Source organism: Eschrichtius robustus, chromosome 19 (assembly GCF_028021215.1).
Source record: "Eschrichtius robustus isolate mEscRob2 chromosome 19, mEscRob2.pri, whole genome shotgun sequence".
Classification (NCBI taxonomy): domain Eukaryota; kingdom Metazoa; phylum Chordata; class Mammalia; order Artiodactyla; family Eschrichtiidae; genus Eschrichtius; species Eschrichtius robustus.
Window position 1 is genome coordinate 17,601,625 of NC_090842.1, and position 26,442 is coordinate 17,628,066.

Genomic DNA, 26,442 nt, shown 5'->3' on the forward strand with positions numbered 1-26,442 from the left:
AGCGAGTCCTCCCGGAGACTCAGTACTTAAGGGCAACAGGAAGGCAGGAGGGGAGCAGAAACTGGGGTAGGTAAAAGCTTCTACACAGAAGGGTGGGATACCAAGGTCCCCAAGAAGCCCCATACAGCTTGGCTACCTCCCCTCTGCCAGCTGCAGGAGACCAGGGGGCAAGTGGAGCCCCAGGCTCAGGGACCCGAATCAGAGCAGAGGGCCAGGGGGCGAGAAAAGGTCAGGTCAGTGGCCAGGACTCTGAGAGCCCCGGCTCCTTCCTGCTCCTTGTTGCCAGGAAGCCTACAGGCAGGTTACCTGGCTCAGGTATAGTCTCCCACTCAGGTGGGGACTCATCTCTGGAGAAACTGATCACCCCAGAGAAAAGACCCCTGAACAGTGATATTTAGGGCCCCATGAAAAAGCCCACTTGCCACCTAATACCCTTACAGCAGAGACCAGCAGGCAAGAGACCACTCATGAATGTCTCTCCCTGAAATATGGAGCCAAAACTTTTGAGTAAGGAGTTATTCTTTTCCTCCTTCTCCATCTGCGCTCGCTTTTTCCTGTCTAATGGTTTTGCAGCTGCCACATCCTGTCCTGCTGGCCATCCATTCCAGAGTCTGGTCTTTGAATGGCAGTTTGGGGCCCTGGCCTGGGGGGACATAGGAATGTCACAGATCCAGGCCAGAACCAGTGGGATGGTTTGGCTTAATGAGTTTGCCTCCTTGGGCCTCCATCTTTCTCAAAGCCACAGCCAGGTACGCAACTGGTGCCCATCTCCCCTCCCTTCTGGAGCATATTTAGACCCCTTACCCCACGGCAGCTGAACTCTCAGCCACCACTGCCAGGCTCTAGGTGCAGCCGACCCACAGTTCGATCTTGCCCAATGTTCTGCATTTTTGTTTTATTTATAACCCATGGACTTATTTATCTTGTTTTTGAACCAGCCTTTTTTTCTGTCTTTTTATATTTTGTGTTCCCTTTTTATATTATACGTTTGGAGCCGAGAAGCTGATCAAGTCATGAGTTCATGGTACCATCTTGATGGAACCCCACCTTTTGGTTTCTAGTACTATTTTACACCAAAAAGAACCAGGGCTCCTAGTGAGGTAGTTGATTCTGTGTTTGGGCAAGAGAACTAGTGTTGGGACTAGATGTCATGGAGACCATCAAGTATATCTGGAGAGGTGACAAGAGAGTCGAGTTGAAGAGGCCAAAACTGTGACAAGCATCAAAAAGAAAACAATGATCATTGTCACTGGGACCAACTGAGTTGGAGTGAGGCCCTGAGTCCATGATGACGTTCAGAAGGTACAAAAAACAGAAAGTGTGCCAAAGACAAGTCACGTGCTCCGATCTGAGTCAGCTGATTGTTGCCTGACTCGTGCAGCATGGACCACAGAAAAGTGACCTTGTGACTGTGAAACTTAAACCAACCTCAGAATCAGAGGGACGTGGAGAAAAGGGTATTGAAAACTAGACTCATGGGGGAGAGTGTAGGGAAATGAGCAGAGGTAATAACTTTGGGCACTGACTCAATTTTCTTCCCCAAGATGAGGCTGGGGCCTTGTTGTTGCCAAGTTTAGCTGAAGATCAAGAGCCTGCTATTTGTAAGCATTCCTCTGAAAGGAAGCACGTAGATCTTTAGTGTAAGTTTTTCTAGAAGGATGATGTGAGCCCCAATATAGAAGGGCAATGGGGTAGCAACAGCTGAGCTTTCCAGATCCAGTGAGGTCCCACCTTTTATAAAGTCTTGAGCCCCACTGGGGACCTTGGGTGACAAAGGGAGTCATATTTGCTCTTCAGTTCCAAAATAATTTGTAGCTTTGGCTAATTTTATCAGGAACTTACTACAGCGTGTAGAGGTAGGGAGGCTTCCTGCTTGTCTAATTTAACTTGAAACACTTAAGAGTAAGAAAAAAAAATGAGGATACAGTAAAAACAAGGATCAGTAATTAGAATCCCTAGGGTGAAAGAGCTGTATGAGGGAGAAATAGTTGTACTACATTATACCATTTAGTTCTGGAGTAAACAGCATTTATATCATCATAGTGATATAAACATTTTTCTTGCTTTTCAGTTTTTTGAATAAACCTTTAGAAAAGTACAGACTTCATTACGGTTACAGAATAGAACATAAATGGGTTTTTTAAAAAAAAACACTACGATCATGTAAAAGCAAAAGGGCAGATGCCCAGAGTTAGGAGATGGAAAAGTGAAAAAAGAGCTGGAAGAGCAGACAGGGGAGCTCATAGATCCAGTTCGCAGAGTGGGGAGGCAAGGGGTCCTCTCCATTGCTAAGGCTGGTAAAACAAGAACCTTTTTGAAGGGCAACTGAGTAGAATCTGTTGGGATTTTGAAGTCTATCTGGAGGGATCCAAAAGAAACCAGCAACAACAGTCGCCTCTAGAAGGTGATCAGAATGCCTGAGGAACAAAAGAGTGGGGCTTTTACTGTGGACCCTTCCTATCTTGGACTTCTAAACCTTTTTTACAACTTTGAAATAAAAATAAAGGTGCACAGTCAACCGTCCAACTCCAGGACTGCCCCCTCCCAGAAGAGCAGCATCGGTGCACAAGACCTGACCAAGAGCCTCCACCAGCAAACTGTTGGACACAAATGCAATGCCTGTTAGGACAAAGATGGTTGTGTTACAGGACAACAATGACATGGGGTATCACACACTAAAGAATTCACTGGACCTATGTTGACGAACATGGAAAGGTGTCCCTAATAATATCTCATTTAATGAGATGAGTTGCTCAATATGTGTAAGATCTCATCTTTAGTACATTTTAAAATTATATGTACATATGATTTATACACACAAAAATACTCTGGAAGGACAGCAAACTGAAAAGCAGTTACTTCTGGGGATAAGAGCAGGGAGAACAATTTCGACTAGAGATGTCTTATTGGAATTTATTATGAGATGTCTGCATAATGTGTGGACTTTTGTCGATAGTCTCCTCAAAGTATAGCTTTGGTGCTGGGGATAGTGAGTTCAGCTGATGAACTCCAGGGAGGAGATGCTCTGCCACCTCTGCCTCCCTCGGGAAGAAGTCCGGTGAGAGCAAGTCCTGATCCAGGACAAAGTCATTTCCATGTCAAAAGCATCAAGACTGCACTGATGGGTCCTATCTGGACCTTCAAGTGTTCAAAAAAGTGGGCAGCAAGCCCTTGTCTGACCATGATGAGCTCAAGATCAGGGAGTCCCTCTATGATCACGGAACTCAAGAAACCCCAGGAAATGTTTCTCGAATGAATGATTGCCCAGAACACTGTCCCCAGGAGCCGGTTCCTGAAGCCGGTCCAACCTGCAGGCTCAGCTGTTGGTGCTCTGGCTCCACGGCAACTGCTCAGAGAAACCCAGGCCAAAAGGGTGCTGTGAGGCAACTGACCGAGGGCTGAAGCCTGTGACCCCCGGACGAGGACTCAGCCACCCACCAGAAGTGTGGCTGTCTTGGTTAATGACGCACACAATTCTCAAAACCAGCAAGGTCATGGAATGTCCGCCCCTGTCTGGACCTGGAGGGTCTGTGGGGCCTAAAAGCCTTTTGTCTGGAGGACAATAATTTTGGACACATCCACGCCAACACCACCCACAGCTGCTGATTGTTTATTGCACAAGAAACTGGCAATACCGAGGCAAGGGGGTGGGCATTACAAAACAATCTGGTGACCAACTCAGAGCTACCAAAGGGCGTTCCGTACAGACACCTCAGTTATATACACGTATGTACACACCCACACCCACATGACAACACTGCACACGCAAGAGCCTGAGGCTCCCAAAACCCGCAAGGCAGCTTGCACCCCAACCCCCAACATGGTGAGACACCGCAGGGAAGCACTGCCAACGATTCGAGGGAAGAAGAAAGGTTGGGCTGCAGTGAGCTGAGCCACTCGAATCAGCACACACAACAGAGCCAACATGGGCCAGGGGGAAGGACGAAGACCTGGGAGCACGAGACTGTCCTCAGAAGACCCCGTAGCCAGTCTGAGGGCCTGCACGGGGGCCCAGCGACAATCACCACTCCAGCATCCCAGAGGAGAGTATTCGCCTGGAAGATCTCAACACACAGCGGGATGCCCACGGCAGAGGCTGGCAGGAGCTCCAGCAATCAAGTCAGACTGTGGGCAGCAGCTCAGGGGCCTTCTGCTGGCTTCCAAGAGCATCGTTTCCTCTGTGCAGGTAAAGCTGCACTTCTAGGCAGAGTGAACACACTCTACAGTAGCTGGGGTGCACTTCATTCTCAACCCGGACGCATGTGCCGCCTGGAGGTCCGGGGGCTTGGCAGGTCAGCCCCACGTGCCCCGTCACCCCATCTAGCAAAGGGAGTTGTCTACTGGAGGCGGAGAGGTTGGGGTGCCACTCAGGACAACAACCCCCTTCCCTCTCTGTCAAGGGTCGGGGACAAGGCTGCTGGGAAGCTGAGCTGCCGGGTCAGGCCTGCCTGAGCTCATAGAACTGCTAAGCAGGTTCCTAAGGGGAGCAGCTGTTTGGGAAATTCTTGGACCAACAGTGCTGGGTCCCTCAGGGTCCCAGCCATGCCTGGCGCACCAGCTCCTTGACAGGAAGTGGTGACAGCAGCATACCAACAACAGAACGCAAAGCAGCCCTACACACAAAATGTTTCAAGTGTATGTAAAAGGGAAAAGAAAGTCTGAGGGGGTTTGCCGTTTCCATCCGCAACACCCAAGCAGCTGGTACAACCCTTTATCTGCTGGAGAGAACCAACTGGCCAGCAATGAGTGGAGGTGGGGGGGGGGGCCGTGCTGCTCAGCCTCTGTAGCTGGAGACGGCTAGCGAGGGACGAGAGGTGACCTTGATCTGGAGCTCCGCTCCCTCAGACCGTCATTTATACAGATCACTGGAAAAGTTCTATACAAAACAGAACCTCTTTTACTGGCAAAGACCGTGGGCTTTGTCAGCCCAGAACACCTACCCCGAGTGGTCGGTCTCCTTCTCACCTAACCAGCCCATGAGGCCTAGGGCTTCGGCATGGCACGCCCCACCTTGCACACTCACACACACCTAGGATTGGTCTCGGGGGAGAAGGAGGGTGAGCTCTACAGAGAGGGTCAGCCCTCCAGAATTTGCAGTGGTTGATGGGGCCAAGAGTGACATGGGGGCTTTATTCCAGACTGCCACCAGTGGTTAGGAGGGTGGGGTGGGCAGGGCCTCTTGAGGTCAGGCTCTGCTGCCACCAGCCTGATGACAGTGTGGTCCTACGCAGGGCCACCATCTGCAGGGGCCTCCCGGGCTGTGCGGCCAGCAGCTTCTCGGGCAGGCAGGACTCAAGACTACATATGTGCTGGGGGTGTGGGAAGGGGCAGCCTGAGTTACTCCTGTCCAAAGCCCTCGGTCTCCTCAACGGCATACAGCAGCTTCTCCTTCAGCTGTTCGTAGCTCTTGTATGGTGGCAGATCCAGCCGGTTGAAACTGTTGAGAAAGGAGAGCAGGGCAGTCAGCACAGGGAGGTCAGAGCTCTAACAGCCACAGGGTGGGGTCAAAAGAGTTCCCAGACTGTGGCTCGACCACAATGCCAGCCAGCCAGACACCAGAACAGGGTCCCTGAAGGCTGTGCTGTGTCCCTGGACCATGAAGCGGTCAGAGGAGGCAGGGCTGCAAGGGAAATGGGGAACTGCGGGCAGGGGGTACTCAGGACAGCAGCTCTTTGCCGACTGGAATAGGAGCGTTTCAGTATTTCATACCTGGTATGGCCGTCAGGGCACATAACTGCTGTCGCAACTCCCAAAAGATCAGAGGCCCAGGCCCAGGAGCCCCTCCTCCCCAAACCCCAGAACTACACACAAGTTGCCCGGGTCAAGGCCTTGAAGCCACCTTGCCCACAGAGCTGCCCTCAGTGGCTCACCGGGTCTCAGGTTCTGGCCACCTCCCGCCAAAACCAGCGCACTCACCAGGTGTGGCTTCTGGGCAGCCAGGTTTCCTTGCCAACCTTGTCAATGCAAAACTTCTGTGGTCCGTTGCTACCTGTTACCCAAAGAAGAACACACTGTATGTAACAGGACGGTCCCTTCCTAAGGCAGGACCCTCCGACTCCACCACAGATGGCTCAGCCCCCTTCCCCTGACTTGCTTCCCGGAAGACACTAGGTCCTGCTCCCGCTTTGAGCTGTCCTCACCGCCACCCAAGGGTGCCAGCAGGGCAAGGGAAAACATACCAATGAGCTCGGTGAATCCCCCAACAGGCAGGCGGCAGGTCCCAGTGACAAACTGCAGCAGCCGGATTCTCTTCTCGTTGTCCATCTCCTTCACCACCTGGAACCCCGCAAGCCAAGGCAGAGTCAGGGCCCCCATGGCCCAGCACTTCACCCGGACCTGTAACTCTCCAGTCAGCCAGGGCCCCTCTTTAGGGCTGAGAACATGGAGCCCAGGCTGGGTGGGGAGGTGACAGCCAGTACCTGGGAAACCCCAAAGCTGCTCGAAGAGGCTGTGCTTATAGACCATTCCCACCAATCTATGTGACATCTCTTGGTCTCAGGGACACCTCAGGCCAGGTAGTCTCCTTCCCATGCAAGTTCCACTTTTAAAAACACACTAAGGGTCTTCCCTGGTGGCTCAGTGGTTAAGAATCCGCCTGCCAATGTGGGGGACACGGGTTCGAGCCCTGGTCCGGGAGGATGCCACATGCCGCGGAGCAGCTAAGCCCGTGCACCACAACTACTGAGTCCACGCACCGTAACTCTGAAGCCCGCGCGTCTAGAGCCCGTGCTCCACAACAAAGAGTAGCCCCTGCTCACTGAAACTAGAGAAAGCCTGCGCGCAGCAACAAAGACCCAACGCAGCCAAAAAATAATTAATTAATTAATTTTAAAAAAATTACTAAGGATGAGAGTGACTGCTTAATAGGTATGAGGTTTGTTTTTGTTTTTGGCTGCACTGCATGGCTTGTGGGATCTTAGTTCCCCGACCAGGGATTGAACCAGAGCCCTAATCTGGGCCCTCGGCAGTGAGAGCTTGGAGTCCTAACCACTGGACTGCCAGGGAATTCCCTGTATGAGGTTTCTTTTAAAGGGAGATGAAATGTGCTGGAATTCGATAGCGGTGATGGTTCCACAACATTGTCAAAAGCCACTGTAAAAGCCACTGAACTGTATACCTTAAAATGCTTAACATGGTGAACTTTTATGGTATGTGAATTTTACCTCCACAGAAAACCTATATATGCTCATTCTTTTTTATGTATGCTATACTTCAAAAGGACAACAACGGCAAGACCCACTCATATAAAGGAATCGATTCACTGTATCCAGGACATCAAGCTCTTTCAGCTTCTCTGGAGCAAGCCCAGGCTTTCCCACCCCACCTGGCGGGAAGGAGACCACGCGACCCACGAGAGCTCTCCCTCCTGCCTAAACCACCCCCTGTCCACACACACACACCAGCGTTGGGAGCTGGCCCACCGCTGACACCGCCTGCCAAATGCAGTGGCCACGACCCAGCTGCAACAGCTCCTTTCGTCCCAAGGGTGGGTTTTTCATCTCCTTTTGCAAGTTGGGGGAGGTGAGGAGAGTGTCACAGAAGAGGGAGGTGATAACACAAGCGTCCTCAACCTTGCGGTCGAATCGGGTCTCGCTTTCTGTGGGGACTGCTCAAACACCCCTGCCCAGACCCTCACCCTGACTGCAGGGACCAGACCCAGTACCCACCTGCCAGAACCACTGGATCTGCTTGCTGTTCTTGGTATAGTGCCGGTAGATAGTGTTCTTCTGCCAGTCGCTCATGTCTATCTCCTGCATGCCGCACAGCATCAGCTGCGGTGGAGAGAGAGGGTGTCAGGCACCCGGCGCCAGCCCTTTCCCCATGCTGCGCCGTGCCTCATCCACTCCCTGGCAGATGAAAGCGTCCCACACATCTTCAACTATTTCTGCCGGCAGTTTTAATAATATGGGTAACATGTGGACCCCCTGCAGACAAGGGCCCAGGTGAGGGCAGGTGCGAGACGCAAATCAATGTTATTCGCCCGCTGCCACCGTCCTGGGAGAGTGCAGGGCTTTACTGGTGAGTCGCTGTGGGTGCGCGGCAAGGCTATCAAAGGGCAGGACAGCCCCAGGGGCAGGGGTTCAGGGTCCCAACAACCTCAGCCCTCACCTCCAGCTCTTTCTCGTCAAAGTAGCGCAACCACTCCAGGGGGGCCACCTCGTTGAAGCCATCCAGGAAGGCCTTGGTCTGCTCTTCCACGCCCCGGGTGAAACGCCAGTCAGTCAGCAGCCTGAAACCAAGACCGGCCGTCGGAGGAGCCCGAGACCCACTGCCTAGGAGGCCACCGCCAGGGCCTGCCAGGGGGCTGTTATCGGCGGCAAGGAGGCACCTGAGAGTTGACCTCGGGCAGGCGGGACTCCCAGGCTGCGGCCGGCCCCAAGGGCACGGCCTTTAAAACCTCAGAGTAACCCGGAGACGCTTGAATCTTTGAAATCCCCCCCTCCTGCTCCTCTCACCACTGCTGCCTGAACCTCAGACGAGTGGAGGTTAAAAGACGAGACAAAGGGTCCTGAAGTAATGGGCACATTCATGCACAATCTCACGTGCGATAGTGGGTTTAAGCGGGCAGGACACAGACACCCTTTGAGTTAGGAGAAAGAAGAGGGATGCGTCGAAGCTTTATGCCTCTTCGAAGAAATTCAGCCTTGCGGTCTTGACGTCTACCACTTGGGAACAAAGGGCACCCAGGAGCTGGCACAGAGGGCCTCGGGCTCTGGCTGCCCCGGCTCTGGTCAGCACGTGACTGGCCATGGCAGCCATCTAAGGTCAGTGCAAAGTGAGAGGTTCTTTCCATCCCTGGTGACCCCGGGGCCACGCGTGGGGGCCTGGCTGAAGAGGGGGCCCCAGGATGAGAGCGGGAGACCCTTTCTCTGCAGCCAGCTGTGTCTCTGCTCCCCTTTCTCCAGGCCCCTGGCTCCCCAGCGCCTGAAACTCACATGATGTACTCTTCCTTGTTCTCCTCTGTCACTCGGATGCTCTCACCACCTTCCTTCAGCTCATGGGTTGTCACCTTGCCCAGGATCTCCATGTCCTGGATGAAGTACAGCTCTAGGCCGCACTCTTCCAGATTGTTCTCTCTGGGGGCACGAGAGACCAAGAGGGAAGATGTCTGTCTTAGAAGGGTCTTCCCTCCCTCCTGCTCCGTCACTCACTTTTAGTGCCCGTGGGACACGAGGACTCACAGGTGGCCTAGAACCCAGAAAGGTGTCACAGGACATCTCCCTGATGCAAGGAGAGAATTCCAGAGCTGCCCTGCAGGGGGACCTAGAAGCTGTGCCTCCACCCACACTACTACCCACCCTGAGACTCCCTCTTCTCCCAGCACAGGGCGATGGAGGGGACTCACTTGATCCAGATGATAGATTTGTAGAATTCGGGGTCGATGGATTCCAGGTCTTTCAGGGTTGGTCTCTTGTTTAGCATCCGCTTGTAGAAAGGGAGGGTGAAGCCTGTATCGATGAACTTTCCATGGTACAGAGCCTGAGGAAGGAAGAGACATGGCAGAGAGATCTGGTTTTCCTAGGACGCCCCATATCAGCTACTGCCCAGCTACTGCTCCCTGCCCTCCTCAGCATCCGGCTACCCCAGGGGCCTGAAGGGGAAGTCTGCAGCACTCTTGGTCCCGCCTGCAGACCTCGGAGATGAGCAGAGCTGGCTGCTCAGGAACCCACCTCCGGCCCACTGCCTGCCTGCCGGCTCCCTGCTCTAGCAGAGATCTGCCCCCAGGCGTACAGAGACGACTCATTCAGCACAGCTCCAGGTGGCGGCCCTGACTCACTGCTGCTCTGAGCTGGGCAGCAGAGGCAGCCAAAAATAATGCAGACGCGGCTGCTGGCGGGCCAGTGGTGAGTAATAGTCTAGGGTTTTACTGGTGTGTCCTGTCCGCTGCAGGGCCAGGCGGGTCTCTAGACCGGGGAAGAATGTGCCCACTTCCTGAGCCCAGCACCTTGGCCAAGAACTTCCAGACAAAGGGAAGGGACATATTTAGTCATGGGCTCTTGGGTCCTCCTGAGAGGGGAGCGGGGCAGACACTCACTTGGGAAGTCAGGGGAAGAAGTGAAGGAAAGCTAGCAGTGAAACCTCTCAAACTACCAAATGTGGCAGCGGGACCGTGGCCCTCACGGGCTCCCGTCCCCATCCTGGTTCGTGATGCTCATGAGACACTCAACAGGATATTCCCACTGTGCTCCGGTTTCTACGTAAATACAAATACCTAACTCCCCCTTCCCTACTTTGCCATCCTCCTGACAGATGCCTCCTGCATCTTGCACCAACCGGTCTACTAGGGCTCTATTCTCAGCTAGTGTAGATTCCAAATCCCCTTCCAGAAGGCCTGAGTCTCAGTCGGACATTCCCAAACGCTACCACCCAGCTTGTGGCAACACCCAGAGACAGGCAGCAGGTGGGCCGTGCCCGTCATGCCCCACCCTCAACAGAGCATGTGCTGAATGTTAAGTGAAGACTTTGATCCAGAGACCCTGGGCTTTCGCTTGACAAATCCTACACAAATCAACACGAAAACCTTCTCAGCGCCCTGGGGTGGCCACTGAGAGAGCTCTGAACTATTTCCAGAACTCTCGCTAGCTTTTTGCATCTTTAGTGAGTAGTTCTGTAAAAGGATGAGGGTGGGGCTCAGAGAGGGGGGCGCCAGGCTGCAGCGGCTGCTGGTGGTGTACAGGGTCGCCGCCCTCCCTGGAGGGCTCGTGGCAGCGAATCTTACCATGGCAATGAATCTGCCAATAAAGCGGAAGTAGGTGAGGTGGTCGGGGTTGATGGAGGAGGCGGGGTTGATCTGCAGGCAGTAATTGTTCTTCCCGGCGTATTCAAATAAACAGTACATGGGGTTGAGCACCTCGTGGGACAGGAGGAAAAACCACTCTCTGTGAGAGAAGAGAGAGAAAAACGGAACTAATGGATCCCTCCCTGCACACCTGTTCTGGAGGTGCGACTCTCCTGTGCTGTCCTGTTTCACCTAGTCTGGAGACATGCGTCCTGGGGAGGCAGCCCCACTGGGATCAGCACCTGGGCTAACCTCTGTGAACAGCTGGTCAGTGAACGGGGCAGGGTCAGACCTAGGGTGAACCACAACAACTGCACTTGACGATGATGCTCAGGAAAACCTGCGTGCCTGCATGTTGGCTGCAGGTGCTGCATTCCAGGACTTTCCATCTGTTATCCAGAGCGCCTAATGGCAAAGGAGCTCCTTGCACCCGGAGCCACCATGCACAGTTGTGTAGGCTGTGCACTGCACAACGACACGATGTTACAGTATCACAGATTTGTACATTTATCACAACAATTTTCCTGCAAGTAGCAGTCAAGCTGCCTTTTTTCTGATAAAACCAGTATATCTCGGCCATATTCCAACACAGAAGTGTCTTGACAAAGGGCATCTTTTTCTAAATCTTGCAAAGGTGCTGTATGAACAGCAGTCACCCTGCTTCCACCCTACCTGAGTAGGCAGCATAACGTGAATACGAGGTAATACGTTCCTAATTCCGTCTGCATGAAAACTCTGTAACCCGTGCAGTGTCTACACTTCACTCCCACCAGCTACCACGCAGGTATCTCACTGCCCTTGCACTTTTCCATCCCCTCACCCCAGACCCCATCAACCACACCCTTCCCCATATGTCCACGCATTCATCTGAACCAATGCCCACGCCTTAGCATCTCTTTGCTCCCTAGGTACAAGCCTCAAGCCAGAATTCAGAGTCCTTTGGGGCTTGGGCTAAACCAGCAGGGGGACGTCCCAAGAGGGCCAGTCCCTGGCTGCTGGGCTGTTTGTGGCCAGGCAGACGAGGAGTCCTTCGATGCAGAGGGTGCCCCGGTATCCTGTCCGTGGTTCTACCCTGTGGTAGAACAGCATGACGTAACCTACCATAGGGTAAAACCACTGGCAGGACACAGAGAGACAGACACACACGGGGCGAGAGCCACACCACCAAGCAGAGCCTAGAGAGGAGGTCACCACAGTCACCACGGAAAAAAGAGCAATCGATCCGTGGGTGCCAACACAGAGGGCAACGCCACCAGCACACCGAGGACCAGAAGCAAGTTAACCCAACACCAAGTGAGAAGACGTCCCCACACCATGAGAGGTCAGCAAGCTGAGCAGTCACCACAGGCCAGGATGCTCCTTCTCTCTGCCGGGGCCCTTGTGCCCCATCGTCCAAGGCAACATTTTGCCAGAGAGTCTGTTAACTTTTGTAGGTGGGCTGGGGTAAGGGCAAGACAATGCTTTGAGCTCTTTTTAGGGTTATATCAGCTATTTTAATTTATTGACCCTGTGCACATGACACGCAGCTGAGTACTAATCAATGCCCTTTGGATTGTGACACAGCTTATACATGCCAGGTATACACCAAGACAGCCGACTTAACACGCCCCGGCTGCCTCAAGACGAAGTGAAGCCCAGGGTCGATTCTACCGGACAACCACTTAACACTGATATTTAGCCACTGACACTGGTGTAGCCGGAAATAATGACAGGTTGGTTGGTAAAGAGCCATTGTCCTGAGCCCCTCCCCCAGAAGCCCCCTAGCCTCCCCATGACCCAAAAACTAAAGGATTAATACCTAGCCCAGAAGGGGACCCCCGGACCCAGCTCCAGCGCCCCTTCGGACTGGCCATACCCCTGCCCACTCCTGAAGATGCAGGAGAGATCTGGCAACACTCTGAGCAAGAAGGAGGCAGCTTTCTGGGCGTGGGCCCTGTAGCCAGGGGAAGCGGGGTGCAGCGCAGCCTTCCAGGGCTCCCAGCTCACCTGGCAATGCCTCCATAGTCCAGGCCCTCCTCGCCGCGCATGATGATGTAGAGCCGGCGGCGCAGGTCATAGGGCTTCATGTTCATGATCTGGGGAGACAGAAGATCGTGGCCAGCCTGCCACTCTCCCTTCCATGGCAGGCTGGGGGGTGGGGGACAGGGGACTGCCAGGCCTGCTCTTCGGCAGATACCGGTCAACAAGGCCCACGCCTTGAGAACTCTACCATGTGGGCTTAACAGGCTACATGATAGAAGACAGGGTAGCAGGAGGGGACCTCCTGCCTGCCCCTGGTCTTAGATACGGTGATTATTCTCTAACCTGTTGGAAAGAATCCTCAAAAAGTGTCTGCCTGGAAACGCTGATCTTCACATGGCTGGGGAGAGCATTTGACTGATAAGAAAAGGAAAAAACAAACCTCAAATTGGGGTCTTGGTGGTAACTATTCAGTCTGGTCACCTGTCTGTCTGAACAGGCTTCCCCATCCCCCTGGGCTTGGGGAGAGAACTTGGCTGGCTTCCTAGAGATAACGTCACAAAACTGCTCGAGGTGAGACAAGTGACCTGCTCCCACCTAAGACACAGGCATTCCAACGCCTGCTGCTGGGCTAGAAAATTGTGCTGAAATAACTCTACAACCCCAATCTCCGGGGGAGGTCCCAGTACCAGAACTCACATGGCAGAGGAAACGGAACTGGTGATACTTCCACCGAAAACTTCGGTCATAGGCACCAGGGGAACCTTGCTTCGTCCTGGAAAGAGCAAAGATTTCTGGAATCCATGTGATTTCTCAAAACTTAGCAACGCATCTTGTTAGTCCTAAGGAAAGCTGATGCTATGTTAATTTAAAGACGAGTAAAGTAAGGCATAAAAGAAAGAAAGTGACTGCCATTAAGATCTTCTGAAGATCTGAAGACTAAAAAGAACGAGAAATAAAGCCAGGGGGACTTCCCTGGTGGTGCAGTGGTTAACAATCCACCTGCCAAGGCAGGGGACACGGGTTTGAGCTCTGGTCCGGGAAGATCCCACATGCCACAGAGCAACTAAGCCCGTGCGCCACAACTACTGAGCCTGCGCTCCAGAGCCCGCAAGCCACAACTACTGAGCCCACGTGCCACAACTACTGAAGCCTGTGCACCTAGAGCCCGTGCTCTGCAACAAAGAGTAGCCCCCGCTCGCCGCAACTAGAGAAAGCCCACGTGCAGCAATGAAGACCCAATGCAGCCAAAAATAAATAAATAAATAAATTTATTTAAAAAAAAGAAAGCCAGACCTCTTGCTTTTAGAGAAAGACCACCAGTGTTATTCTGAGTAAATAGAGTAGCCCCTTCCCTCCACATCCCCACTAGTGTGACATCAAAACTGGCCACTAGAGGGCAGTAAGAGGAGCTATACCAGGCCTGTGCTAAGAGTGATGTCACCTGTGCAAAGTCCTTACCCAGACTCAAACCCTGGGCGAGGATCCTTAAAGGTAGTGGTGCGGGTATTGTGGTCCACGAAGTAACGCACCCCCTCGCTGGTGTACTTCATCTCCCACCCTGGGGGCAGAGCTGGTTCCTGGATCATCCTGGAAACATGGGAAGAGAGGGGCTAAGGGCTGGCCTCACCTTCTGGGCCTCCATTCTAAGGAGGCTGGGGTCCCTGAAGTGCTGCTTTCTCTCTGTTTTCACCCAGGCCCTGCAGATCCCTTGAGGGTGGGCCTTGAGGAAATGAGCTTGGCAATACCCAAGTCCTGAGGATGGTTCTGCAGCAGAGAGAGGTCATCTACTGTCCCAGGGCCAAAGAACCAGCCCTGGGTGGATGGCCATGGCCTGAGCGGGCACCAGCAATCCCAAGGCACCCAGTGCTCCATCCCAGACTAGCTTCTGGGGTGTGGGGAGTTGACAGTGTTGGGGCAGGGTTCTCAACCCTTCTGAAATCACACGATCGGCAGCCTGCACAATTGGCACAGAGACCAGAAGCACCTGCCAGCCAGGCCACGCTGTATCCACGAGGAAGGCCAACTTAAGGTGCCACCTCCAAGCTCTCAATGGGCCAACACCATATCATGAGGGTCTCAGGGCACCTGTGTGTGGCCGAAGGTCCCAGAACATCGGCCGTGGAGGACAAATGCAGTCCAAGGCCACCAGGCCAGTACTGGAGGTGCACAGGGCCCAGCCCAGACCCCTCCTGGCCTGAATCCTTACCCCTGGGTCCGAGGGTCCTCCCACTGGGTAGTGCGTGTGTTATGGTTCACGTAATACACCCGTCCGTTGTCCTGTCTCTTCTCTGCCAGGGGAGAAGAAGGAAAAGCAGACTCTCAGATTGAGACGTCTTGAGCCCATGTCCTCTCCCCTCTGGCTCCCACCTCCCGGGTGCTGGGTCTGAATTTCTACCCCTGTTCCTAAGCTGTTAGAGAAGTTTAACCAGCGCGAGCCTGGCTCACTCACATCTGTCACTGGCAAAAAGGACAAAGAGAATCTTGCCCTACTGGGGAGTAGGGGAGGGATATACACATTTTCAACTCCAGATCAAACACCATCTTTGGTTGGTTGATTTGCTGGAGGCCAGGGGGCGGTGTGGCAACACGAAGGGGGAGCAGCCCAGCTGAAACCAGAGGCATAATTGCATCCAGCTGTGTGCAAAGTGGAGGCACAGCCCAGCCTCCCCTGGATCCTGGTCCCCACCCCAGTCCATCATGGATGCTCTCTGGTTCTGCAACCCCTCCATCCACTGGATGTAGCCGACCCAGATGCCCCTGTCCCACAGGCAGGGTCACTGTGGGGTGGCTGCATTTTCCTTCATCCCTCTCTGATCAGCGCTCTGCACCACAGGGCCTACGTACCCCCCTGCTTAAAGGCAAAGTTTTGTTCTCAAACTCCTACCTCCCAGCAAAACCTCTATGTTGCATACATGCCAAGAGACATCTGGGGTTGTGGGCACTTACAGTGCCATCTTGGTCTTATACCTAAGTGTGTGCTTCGAGATGGGGCAGTGTTTGGGGAGCTCAGACATACTTTCTATTCTCTGGACAACATTTACCCTCTTGCCCTTTTACTGGTGTACTAACAATGGCGCTGAGTTGTTTGAGGGAGAAACTCTGGGCTCCAGGGGCAAACTCAACTCCAGCTGGTGATTCTGGTCTTTAAGAGGGATTGAAAGGGGCGCCCATCAGCTCCAGGTGGATGGCAGGCAAGACCGGAGCAAGACTCGAACCCAAGAGCGGTCACCTTGCCCAGCTCAAAGTTCCTGGGCTTTCAAACCTGTTTCTGTCCTGAAAACAAACAATGCTCATGGCCCTCCCTCTTTTACAATGACAGGGAGAAATTAAAGAAATAAAAATAATCAGTTCCAGAAGCTACAGGGAAACCAAAAGCTGAAAAAGACACAGAACTAGGGAGCCCAGCCCCCTCTCCTTGAGTAGCAGGCTGCAATGTTCACAGTATCAACCCCCGGTCCTGGTCTCTGTCTGACTTACCTGGTATCCACTACTTGATGGAAATTTCAAAAACAAGAGACTCGAAAGAAAGAAAAGAAGGTGACTGGGATTGCTACAGAGCTAGCATCACCTCAGAACAGCCTGTGGGACCGTCCCACAGAAGACCGGCTTCCCGACAGGGTTCTGAGGGGAAGAAGGAGCCGCTCCCAGCCTGGAAGCTTCTGCTTTGAACTAGATCCTCCCGCGTGTTCTCTGCCAAGGGCCAAAGCCGAGGTGGGTGGATCTGTCCAGCCGGGAAGTGCCCTTGTTGCTGCGTGGAGGCCTTTCATGGCCCACTGGAACCACCTTGCTGCATGCAAGGTCGTAGTCTGGGAGCTGGGAAAGTCCTTAGGTGACATCTAGCTTGACCCCATTTAGGAAGAAATGGACTCAGGAGCATTCAGTCACATGCCCAGGGTCAGAGCAGCTGAGACGATGTGGATCTTAAACTTCAGGTGCTCTGACCCCTGGGTCGGTGCTCAGGGAGAATGTGGGATCTCTCCTAGAGGAGTAGAAAGGGACCCAGAACTGAGCACAGGAGACTTGACAGCAGGCTTGCACTAAATGCAACTCTCCTTTGGTTTTGCTATACTTTCTGTTCAATCTTAACTCCCCCTGGGGAGATGACCCTGCCACAGCCCTGGGGAAGCTAACACAAAGCCCAAAGGATTTGATCAGGAAGGTTCCCTGGCCCTCGGCCAGATGTTCTTTTCCTCTCAGTTTCATATCATTACGGTCTTGTGTGTTCTCCTGATCATTTGTAAACAGCACTGACTCCGACCATGGCTCCTATTCCCATCTCAAATATTTCACACCTGGCTTCTAGGAGCTGTTTTCGAGACCCTATAAGCTGCTCTTACTTGGTGACCATCGTTTAGCAGAACTGGTACAGAAATAAATCACTTGACTCAGATCCAGGAACAATTCTGGGTCCCCTGCTCTAGTTCACAGGGTCTGCCAGATAGCCTTACAGATTCTTATTTCATCTGATGAGTCTTCCCCTGCCCAGCCAGGGATCCTATGTTTGACCCTCTCATATTTGACTTGCTGCCGATCTCTGAGACAACAGTGAACAATGACCTTTCATCGGTTCAGGGAGCCGGGTGGATCAGCTGTGTGCCTAAGGGATTCCCCAGCTGAAAAGTCAAGAACTGTGTGGAGGCCTCGCTATCTGAGATTTTCCACTAGGAGGACCAGGAGGCCTTTCCAAGTGCCCTGGCACGCAGTGGTAACTGACTAACTGATACCCTGCAGGGCCATAGGGGTTGATGCAACCCTGTAAGTTACTACCAGGGAGTAGTTGTGTCTGTATGGAGAGATGGAGAGGATCCAGTTCAAAAGCTGCACTTTTCCAGGTGATGCTTTTCCTATCATTGTCAGCTTCTTCGTCTTTGTTGGGGAGCACACCCTGGCCTATTTTAATACTATCTGTGAACACCATCAAACCAGCATTCGCTGTCTTCTGCTAGCCTAACAAACAAACTAAACCTGACCCACAACAGTTCCTGCAAAAACGGCCCTCTTCAGCTCCCAGGGACTCCTGTCGTACATGCTGAACAAAACCCTGACCCAGCTCGGAGCTGCAGAATGTGCTGGGTCCTGCCATCTCTCATGACCCCTTTGTGCATGGCCACTCCTTCCCAGAATAGCCATAAGGCACACCATCTCACCCAAGTCATGGTTGTGCATCCCTCTAACTCATTATTGGCAAATCACACCAAGGACTTGGAGTTCTCCAGTGACAAGGAGAATCCAGTACAACATTATTAACTAGCAACAGTGCACTTTCATAACATCACCAGCCCGCACTCAACTCTCTTATCTGCTTCCCTCTGGCCCCCTTCACAGCCGTTATCATAAATAAAAAGGCGGCTGAAGTCAAAATCAGGCTGAAGTCCTCCAACATCTCAGCTGCAGAGAAAGGTTTGGTAAGGTGTCTAAGCAGACAGCCACGGACCTGAAACAAATGCATCTGGGAATCAGCCAGTGTCAAAATGCCTTCATCAAATAGGATGGATTCTTGAGGAGACACCTTGAAAGTCAGCACCACAACCCAACAGTCCCAAGGCTGCTGGGGGATTTCTCTCATAAGGTCACCCCCCTGGAGCTGTGGCAGGTGAGTGCTATAGCGGTGCAGGGGAACTCAGTTACTTTCCCAACCTTCCAGCTCCATCACCTGCAACTGCTCCAGCTGGGTATCCCCAGAGGGTGTGCTGGAGAGAACAGAAACGGGGAACCGAGGCAGGGAAGTGAGAAGATGTGCAGGGAAAGAGGACAGAGCACAACAGAGCATCAGCTGATGCGGCTGAGGGCACAGAAGGAGAATTCAGTACTTACCCCAGCCAGGAGGGAGGGGGCCCAGTGGGTCATGGTCAGTGGAAGCACTCGAAGACTAAACACAAGAAACACAGCAGAACACAGAAGTTAAAAAAAAAAAAAAAAAAGGCCACTGGTTAAAAATAAATCAATCGATAAAAATAAAAATGCCAAGGACTGGTTTCCACATTTTAGCACTTTGCAGAGTATACGGTGGGGCCTTAGGTGGCATCTGCTCCTCTCGAAAGTCTTCAAAGAAGAAGAAAAACCAAAAAAGAACCCTGCACACTCAGGGCCCAGACGGGTTGTGGAGAGGGTGGAGCGAGAGGGAGGGAGAGGTGTGCAGAGGAAGGTGGGCCAGGAGGCCCCCAGGCCAGGCCGGGAGCCGGCCCCAGGCGCGGCAGGAGGAGGGCCCGAGCGGGGCTGCCCGCGCGCGGCCGGCCGGTGCGTCAGCCGCTCAGCTCCTGCTCAAGGCGGCCAAGGCGACTGCAATCACCACCACCTCCAACTTTCTCCAAGAACCACACACGGGAGGGGAAAAAATATCGCAGGCCTTTCCAATGAAATCATTCCCACAAGCCCTGCCCACGCCCAGAGCTTCCTGGCCGGGGGCTGGGCCCTCCTCCCTCCTGGGTGCGCAGGGAGAGGCAGCAGCGGTGTGCGACAGACTGAGGGCACATTCAGGCCCCGGGCCCCTCACCTCCCCCAGGAATGTTTTGCTTCCCTTCACAAAGCACCTTTCTTCTCCTCCGGCCTGAACCTGAAGTTGTTCAGTGTTCTGTGTGCGTCTGTCTGGGGAAGTGGGGCTGGGGCGAGAAGACGAGAGAGAGACAGAGAGACAGAGAGAGAGAGACAGAGAGAGACAGAGAGACAGAGATACAGAGAGAGACAGAGAGAGACAGAGAGAGAGAGAGGGAGAGAGAGAGAGAGAAGGGGAGACAGGAGAAAGAAGGGGAGCTGACTCCGGGCCTTCAGGGCCGCTGTTTACATTCGAACCTCCACCCCCAGCCTCATTCCGCTGCGGGGTCCCTGGGGCAGGGCTGCAGTGGCCCAAGAGTTCTCATAGCCTGCGGGGAACGGGGGTGCTGTCAAAGACTCTTCACACTGAAATAAAACAAGTATTGTTCCCCGCTGGCTTGCTTTCTCTCTCTCTCTCCTTTTTTTTCCTTTCTTTTCTTTTTTTTTTTTTTTTGTGCCAAAGCATTTTTATTTCACTTACTAAAATTTAATTGTTACATGAGGGGGATCAAGTTCTCACTGCAGACTTCGGGCTGCCTGGCGGGCCCCGTCTGGGGGCAGCGGAGCCACACACGGGCAGGAGGATGAATGGAGCTCAGTCTTGGCTTGAGAAAACATTGGTAGAACTCAACTGCCAACGAACCCCCTTCCACGGCCCTCCCTCCACTCCCCGCTGAAAGGACAGAGAAACTTTCTTTCCAAGGTGGCAGCCACAAGCGACTCTTCCAAAGCAAGTTCCAACAAAGACGTTTCAGTCTTGAAACCATAGGTTCCTTGATGGGACGGAGCCCCCTTCCAGCAGAGGGCCTCCTAACCAGGCAGAGCGAAACTGCTCGAAGGTGCGGGAAGCTGGGCTGTCCTGGATTTAGGGCATGTTGCCCTCAGCCTCGAGGGTGTGCTTACGACCCCCCACCACCGTTCCGATTTGTCTGATGGCTGCTGAAAGAAAACTTCCCCAATTCACGGAGGTTATTATGGTGTGTGTGTGGAGGGGAGGCGAGGTGAGGGGAGTTGGCATGTCATAAAACCCAAGCTCCTCCACCTTTTTCGTAGTTAATACATAACAAGAACAGTGGGTACAAAAAACACGCGGCAACAGAAGGGAAGGAACTACCTTGTGAAACATGCACGCGCTTCAGACAATGAAGCCAAATAGAAGGCGGCGGGTGAGCGTTGAGCTGGACCAGTGTCCTCGCAAAAGGGAAGGGCTACAGAAAAGGTCATTCTAAGAAATTAAAAGAAGCAGCATTTGGTGCGATTTTTTTGGCTGATTCAGGCCTTTTTTCTCCCCCACCAGAGTAAGTGGATGATCTGCAAAGCATTCAGGAGCTCTGCTGGGAAATTAGCTCCCAACTGGTACCAACTGGGCTTCAGCGGGCTTACAGTCATCTCTTGCCTAACTCTACAAATCAACACACCAAAAGGTCTTTTTTCTGACAGCCTTCGTGACCTGCACTGAACTAGAAACAAAAAATGTTTAATGGCCCCTTTCTTAACCTTTGCCTTTTTTTTTTTTTAATGTCAGAAATTAAATGTTCACACAGTGTTGGCTCTCTTTCATGAAGGTGGTTTTTTGAAAAATGCCTTTAGTATCCTCTCATTCTCATCCCTAGAGGCGGAGAGAAGAGGAGGCGGACAGGAAGGGAGAGAGACCAGAGACTCATAAACACGAGCGACACGTGAAATGGGTCAGTGGAAGTTGACGCTCATAATGATTTTACCTCTTACAGTTAAAGCAAAGCACTTGATTATTTTGGATATTTCTTCCCTAACGTATATAGTACAACTTGAAAAATGTTTAAAGGAAGTGAACAGAAGCCAAGAAGACACAAAAAATTAAAAGCTATATATCCTGGCCAGAAAACCAAAACCCAAAAACCCCACATCTCCAGTGAGCCAACCAACTGCCCCTTCTCTCCTGCCACACCTTCCCCTGAAATAAGAGATCCCAAGTGTTACCTGGAGCATGGCTGGAAAAGCACAGAGAAAGGGGTATGGCGGGGGACGGGACTGTGGTCAGAAAAGAGATCCAGGGATGTGCAGGTGACTCTAAGAGACAAGACAGTTTCCTTTATTATTAAGAAGAGAAAGGAATGCTGTTGAATAGTTTTCCTGGTAACCGTCCCTGGGTTGGAAGAACTGGGGTGCAGGCCATGAGCCAGAGGGCTCACATGAGTTCAAGTCCCTTAGGGACTAAAAGCATTTAGTTCCAGTAATATTTTAAGATACAAACTCAGAAATAAAGAATGTCTAGCAAATACAGCCGAGGGCAAGACAAGCTCTGGGAAGGGCACAGAGGTTACAGTGTGGAAGGCAGGCTCCTTTTTTTTTTTTTTTTTTAAGGATGCACCCAGTGGGCACAGAACAAAACCCAGGTGCTTGAGAATTTGATCCAAGGGGCTCTTTGCAGAGCAAGAAACAAGTTGTCTGTTTCTGGATAAAGCACTTTGGCGTCCATACGTTAGGAGCCACAGGAGGATTTGCTTCAGTCTTGCCAACACTGCCTACACCTTTGATTATCAGGGGAGCATCAGGCAGGAGTGGAGGAGGAGTTGCCACAGAAATAGTAGTAGGCTGCAAGCAGAGTCCCGTCGCAATTACAAGATGCACACAACTGGGCTGGGCATGCTCGGCGGACCACAGCAGGACCATAGAACAGAGGGCAAATCGAAACTGCAGCGGCCAAGCGCAAGTACGTGCACGATGATCGCAAGTAACAACGGCACACTGGGGCGTCAGGAGAGGGAAACGTGTCAGAGATAAGGGGATGATAACAGCGAGACCGACAAAGGTATGCATTGAGGCAGGAAGGAACTGCAGGAGACTGCCATCTGGGATTCCCTTAATTTCCCATATTGAACTGTATTTCGTGTTCTCTGCAGGCAGCAAAGAAGAACAAGGTCTGGTTTCAGCCCAGCAGCAGCAGGAGGAGGAGGAGGAGGAGGAGGGGAAGCCAATGGTATAGTATCAGCTCTTAAGTCTTCCGAGTCAAACCCTGGGCCAAGGCCAAACCCCCAAATAACTCTATGAAAGCGACTCTTCTTACTTGTAACCAGGACATGGCACCATAGCAAACAAGAGGGGCAAACGAAACCCAGAGGGGAGGGAAATCAACAGACACACATTGAAAGCTGACCCAAAAAAGATTCCTACCACGTTTTTCAATATGAGTCTTGTTTCAGGAACAAAAGGGAACCATCACCTCCATCCAGAACCCTCCTGGATCCCCAGCCAAGCTGAGAAAACCATGTTAGAGGACTCAGAGAGAACATTTTCTTTCAAGCGCTGAATTTTTACTTTTAGGAGGCACTCCAAGTCAAAGTTCTACCTCTGCAGGCCTGGAATGATGTTGCTAAAATGAGAGAGACAGGAGAGAGGAATGAAGGCTCCAAAAGACCGAGCAGACGTGAGCTCCAGAATCTTCCCTTTCACACACCAAACATCTGGGTCAACTGACAGAACCTACACAGTGCATGGGAGGGTAGGAAAAAAAAAAAGAGTCCTTCAATGGAGTTTTCTTTTTTAATTTAAGAAGTCGGGTAAACAGGGAGACAAAACCATGTGAGACTCCTAAAACGCGTCCTCGTCTCTAAGTCAAAGGACAAAGATGCCCCAGACCTTTCCAGTTTTGCAGCCATGACCACCCAAGAAAATGGCAGGGAAAGTCTTTGGGGCCCAGCTCAAAAGGAATAATTTCTGAAATGCAGAGAAGGACCAGATTCCACCCAATTTTGAAACATGCCAGAACCGGATGCCCGGCATGTATGAAGGGGGCTGTGGAGTGGGAGGCCAGATGCCCAGCAGTGCTGCACCAGGTAGACCACTGGGCACGGGTTGTAGACAGGCATCATAGCTACCTTGGAGGCAACTCAACGTGACAAACACCAGACTTTCTGCTCATCCATACTAAGGAAACACTGTATGATGAGCAATCAGCCCCAACAGATAGAAGAAGGAACAAGCCAGCCAAGGCCAATGCCACCATGCCTTCTGGTTGATGGGGTAGCTCCTGCTTTGGGTGAGCAGAGAAAGAGCTGGAAATGACGGCAAAGCTGATGATGAATGCTATTAACTGGAATTACAGGTTTTCTGAGCATTTAGAAATGGGTTGTGGGGTTAAAGTTCATTTCAAATAGAAACAATGTGAGTTAAACGTGGTGATGTCCTAGACCAGCTCAAAAAGTTTCCAACTTGCGATACACCACACCCTGTGCAGGTTCCACTGCAGGGGGAACAAAGCTTCATGTTCAAGGGGCTCTGAGAAAATGTAATCAGAGTTCCAACTTGGGAATCCCACTTCTCTCTGCCAAAGAAGTTGTGTGGCTGGGCTCCCCACCAAGCACCAGGCTGCTGGTAGGGCCTCTAATGAGAGAGAGACCCAGGAAGGAAGGTTCCTAAAGGGACCCAGTATGGGAGACCATTAGACAGTTAATTTGGGACCACAACACTCTGACTTCTGGACGAGAAGGTTTAAATGTTATTCTATAGGTAATGACCACAGAAGGTTTTGAGCCAGTGATTAATAATGTAGAGCAAAGCCCCATTCCTTAAATCTTCCACAGTGATTTTTTTAAAAAGTGACAAAATGGGGAATTCCCTGGTGGTCCAGTGGTTAGGACTCCAAGCTTCCAGTGCAGAGGACCCAGGTTCGATCCCTGGTTGGGAAACTAAGATCCCGCAGCTGCGTGGCACGGCCAAAAAATTAAAAAGAAAAAGAAAAGTGACAAAATGACAGTGATATTTGAAGACTGCTCTGCTAGAAACAGGCAGTACAGATTGGAGGAGAGAGAATGACAGCAAAGAGACAATTCCAAGGCTGCCTTAACCATTCAGGTGGGAGGGACAGAGGAAAATCAGGAATCAGATAGAAGAAGGCTGATCTAGACCGGTGGTCAATACACTTTTTCTGTAAAGGGCCACAAAAATATTTTAGGCTTTATGGGCCACCTGGTCTTTGTTGTGGCTACTCAACTCTGCCATTGTAGCATGAAAGCAGCCACAGTCAATACCCACACTATGGGGTGTGCTTGTGTTCCGATAAAACTTTATTTACAAAACTAGCTGGGGGCCCATTTGGCCCAAAGGCCATAGTTTGCCCACCCCAAATCCAGATGAACTTTAAGGTCCCTCCATCCTTCAGAACCTGTCAGATAATAAACATCTAAAGAAAACCAGTAGCAGCAATAGAAAGGGAAGGATTTGGGTGACTGCTTTGACTTGAAAAGGCAAGGTATGGGAGAGGTCACAGCAAACTTCAGGTCTCAAGTCTGGGTAAATGGACCTGGATGGAGGGACCAGAAGAGAAATCCAGTCCTGGAAGGAAGATGGGGGAATTCAGTTTCAGATACACGTCCTGAGTCCATAAACACAGAAGGTGGACATGGAGTCACTAAGTTAGAAACACTGGAGTTTGAGGAATTTCACTGTGATGAGCAAAATCTCCAGTGTCAGAGCACTGACATTTCTAGCCACCATTTTCCCTGCTCGCCAAACAGGTGGACGGAGAATGTGTGTGGCCGTGCGTGGCCGCTGGGAGGCTCCCCCCCCTCGTGGCTGGCCCCCGGCTCTCACCTGGTAGAGGAATCTCTGGCTGAAGTGCTGCATGGCGCCCTGGAGCTGGTTGCGCTGGGACTGCCACTGCTCATAGTTCCGCACGTACTCGGCCGTGGGGCGCTGCCAGGTGGTGGTCCGAGTGTTGTGGTCCACGTAGTAGAACCTGCCTCGGGGGTCAGTGCGTTTCTCCCAGCTGCAAACATCAAGCTCAGAATGAATATAGTGACCGCCTCACCCCTCCGCTCAAATGCTAGAGAAATCTCAGGATGGCTGGCAAGGAGGAGGGTGAGGAAGGGTCTGGTGTGGGGTCTGGCACAGGAGTTTGGCTGCTCCGGGGAGGCACAGCCAGGTGGGCTCCAGTCACGGAGTCTTCCAGGGCTTCCAGGTGATTCTAGCAGACATCTGTGGTTGCCCCCCCAGCCACCAATCCTTCTTTACCAACAGCTCCTGATTTCCATGTCAGAGATCCAAGTGGTTCTGGGGCACCTGACTGTACTCCCAACCCTGGAGTTGAACTGTTGACTGGACCAGGAGTGGGCAAGTGACCTATGCTGAGCCAATCAGGAAGAATCTCATGGCTTTTGCTAGTTATGGTGGGAAGAATATAGTCTCTCTTCTTTGCCGGATATGACTGAGAAAGTATGCAGTCCTGGGACTGGCTACCATCTTGGACCCAAACACAATATGAAGTTGACCCAGTAGATGGCAGAGCAGAAAAATGGGAAAAAAGCCAGTCTCTTGGGGATACTGTTGAGCCACTGGATCATGGTTCACTTGAAACCAGGATCTACATCTAGAATTTTTAGTTACATGAGGCAGTGAATTCTCTTCATTATTCAAGCCAATTTGGATCCCAATTTTTGTTCCTTGAAACTGAAATTATCCTGATATAAGGTGCCAGTGAAAATAGGTTGCATGATCACGAGAAGAAGAGTTGGTGCAAATGACAGCAGGACTCCCCACATTATCTTTTGTTGAGGAAGCAATCTTTCCAAAGTTGGCCCTAAAATATCCATGGGCAAGGCAGGGCTAGAACAGAGAGTAAAAATCCTCAGCTGTGCTTGGTAGATGTAACTTGATTTCCACATACACAGGGAGGAAGTGATCAAAAGAAAGTAAGAAAGGCAACTCCGCAGGGTGATAGAAATATTTTACATTTTGATGGAGTGTGAGTTACATAAGTGTACTCATTCATCAAAGCTCAGTGAACTGTATAACTAAGATCTGTTTATCTCACTGTGTGTAAATTATATTTCAATTTTCAAAAATGAATTTGAATCTAATTAAGCCTCCATATCTAATGACCAGTTTACCAGGAAAGATAAGGAATAAAGGAACATATAACACAACACCAGGAGTCACAATCAGCCACATCCAGAATGTGAGAAATTCTACAAGACAGATGCCCAGGATCTTCGACAAATAAATAGCCAGAAAAAAACAAGGAAGGGTGGGGGAACTTATAGATTAAGAGAGACTTATGAGATCAGCCAAAAGCAATGTGTTGATCTTGAGTTTGGATCTGATTCAAACAAATCAAGTGTGAAAACATTTTTAAGACAATTGGGGAAAACGCAACACAGACTGTGTATGACATAAGTAAGGAAATATTGTTA

At 51.7% G+C, this 26,442-nt stretch overlaps 1 protein-coding gene and 1 non-coding gene across 4 annotated transcripts in view; one reads left to right on the forward strand and one right to left on the reverse strand.

Annotated features, from left to right (window-relative positions):
* Nucleotides 1-3,596: 3,596 nt before the first annotated feature.
* The window catches only part of WWP2 (WW domain containing E3 ubiquitin protein ligase 2), a 145,108-nt gene continuing 122,262 nt past the window's right edge, over nucleotides 3,597-26,442 (reverse strand). For 2 of the 3 annotated variants that reach the window (XM_068529454.1, XM_068529456.1), the window contains 15 exons: nucleotides 24,845-25,019; nucleotides 18,557-18,611; nucleotides 14,949-15,030; nucleotides 14,201-14,329; nucleotides 13,439-13,514; nucleotides 13,085-13,156; nucleotides 12,767-12,855; nucleotides 10,721-10,880; nucleotides 9,347-9,480; nucleotides 8,937-9,077; nucleotides 8,110-8,230; nucleotides 7,668-7,772; nucleotides 6,180-6,276; nucleotides 5,917-5,989; nucleotides 3,597-5,437 (listed from right to left, as the gene is read on the reverse strand). In XM_068529454.1, coding sequence (XP_068385555.1) covers nucleotides 5,338-5,437; nucleotides 5,917-5,989; nucleotides 6,180-6,276; nucleotides 7,668-7,772; nucleotides 8,110-8,230; nucleotides 8,937-9,077; nucleotides 9,347-9,480; nucleotides 10,721-10,880; nucleotides 12,767-12,855; nucleotides 13,085-13,156; nucleotides 13,439-13,514; nucleotides 14,201-14,329; nucleotides 14,949-15,030; nucleotides 18,557-18,611; nucleotides 24,845-25,019 — 1,609 coding nt within the window. In that variant the 3' untranslated portion in view covers nucleotides 3,597-5,337. The remainder of the gene's footprint in view (nucleotides 5,438-5,916; nucleotides 5,990-6,179; nucleotides 6,277-7,667; nucleotides 7,773-8,109; nucleotides 8,231-8,936; nucleotides 9,078-9,346; nucleotides 9,481-10,720; nucleotides 10,881-12,766; nucleotides 12,856-13,084; nucleotides 13,157-13,438; nucleotides 13,515-14,200; nucleotides 14,330-14,948; nucleotides 15,031-18,556; nucleotides 18,612-24,844; nucleotides 25,020-26,442) is intronic. The other variant, XM_068529455.1, reaches the window with a different exon arrangement.
* On the forward strand, nucleotides 23,868-23,940 carry TRNAW-CCA (transfer RNA tryptophan (anticodon CCA)). Its single transcript has one exon. It is a non-coding gene; the product is annotated as a tRNA-Trp (tRNA).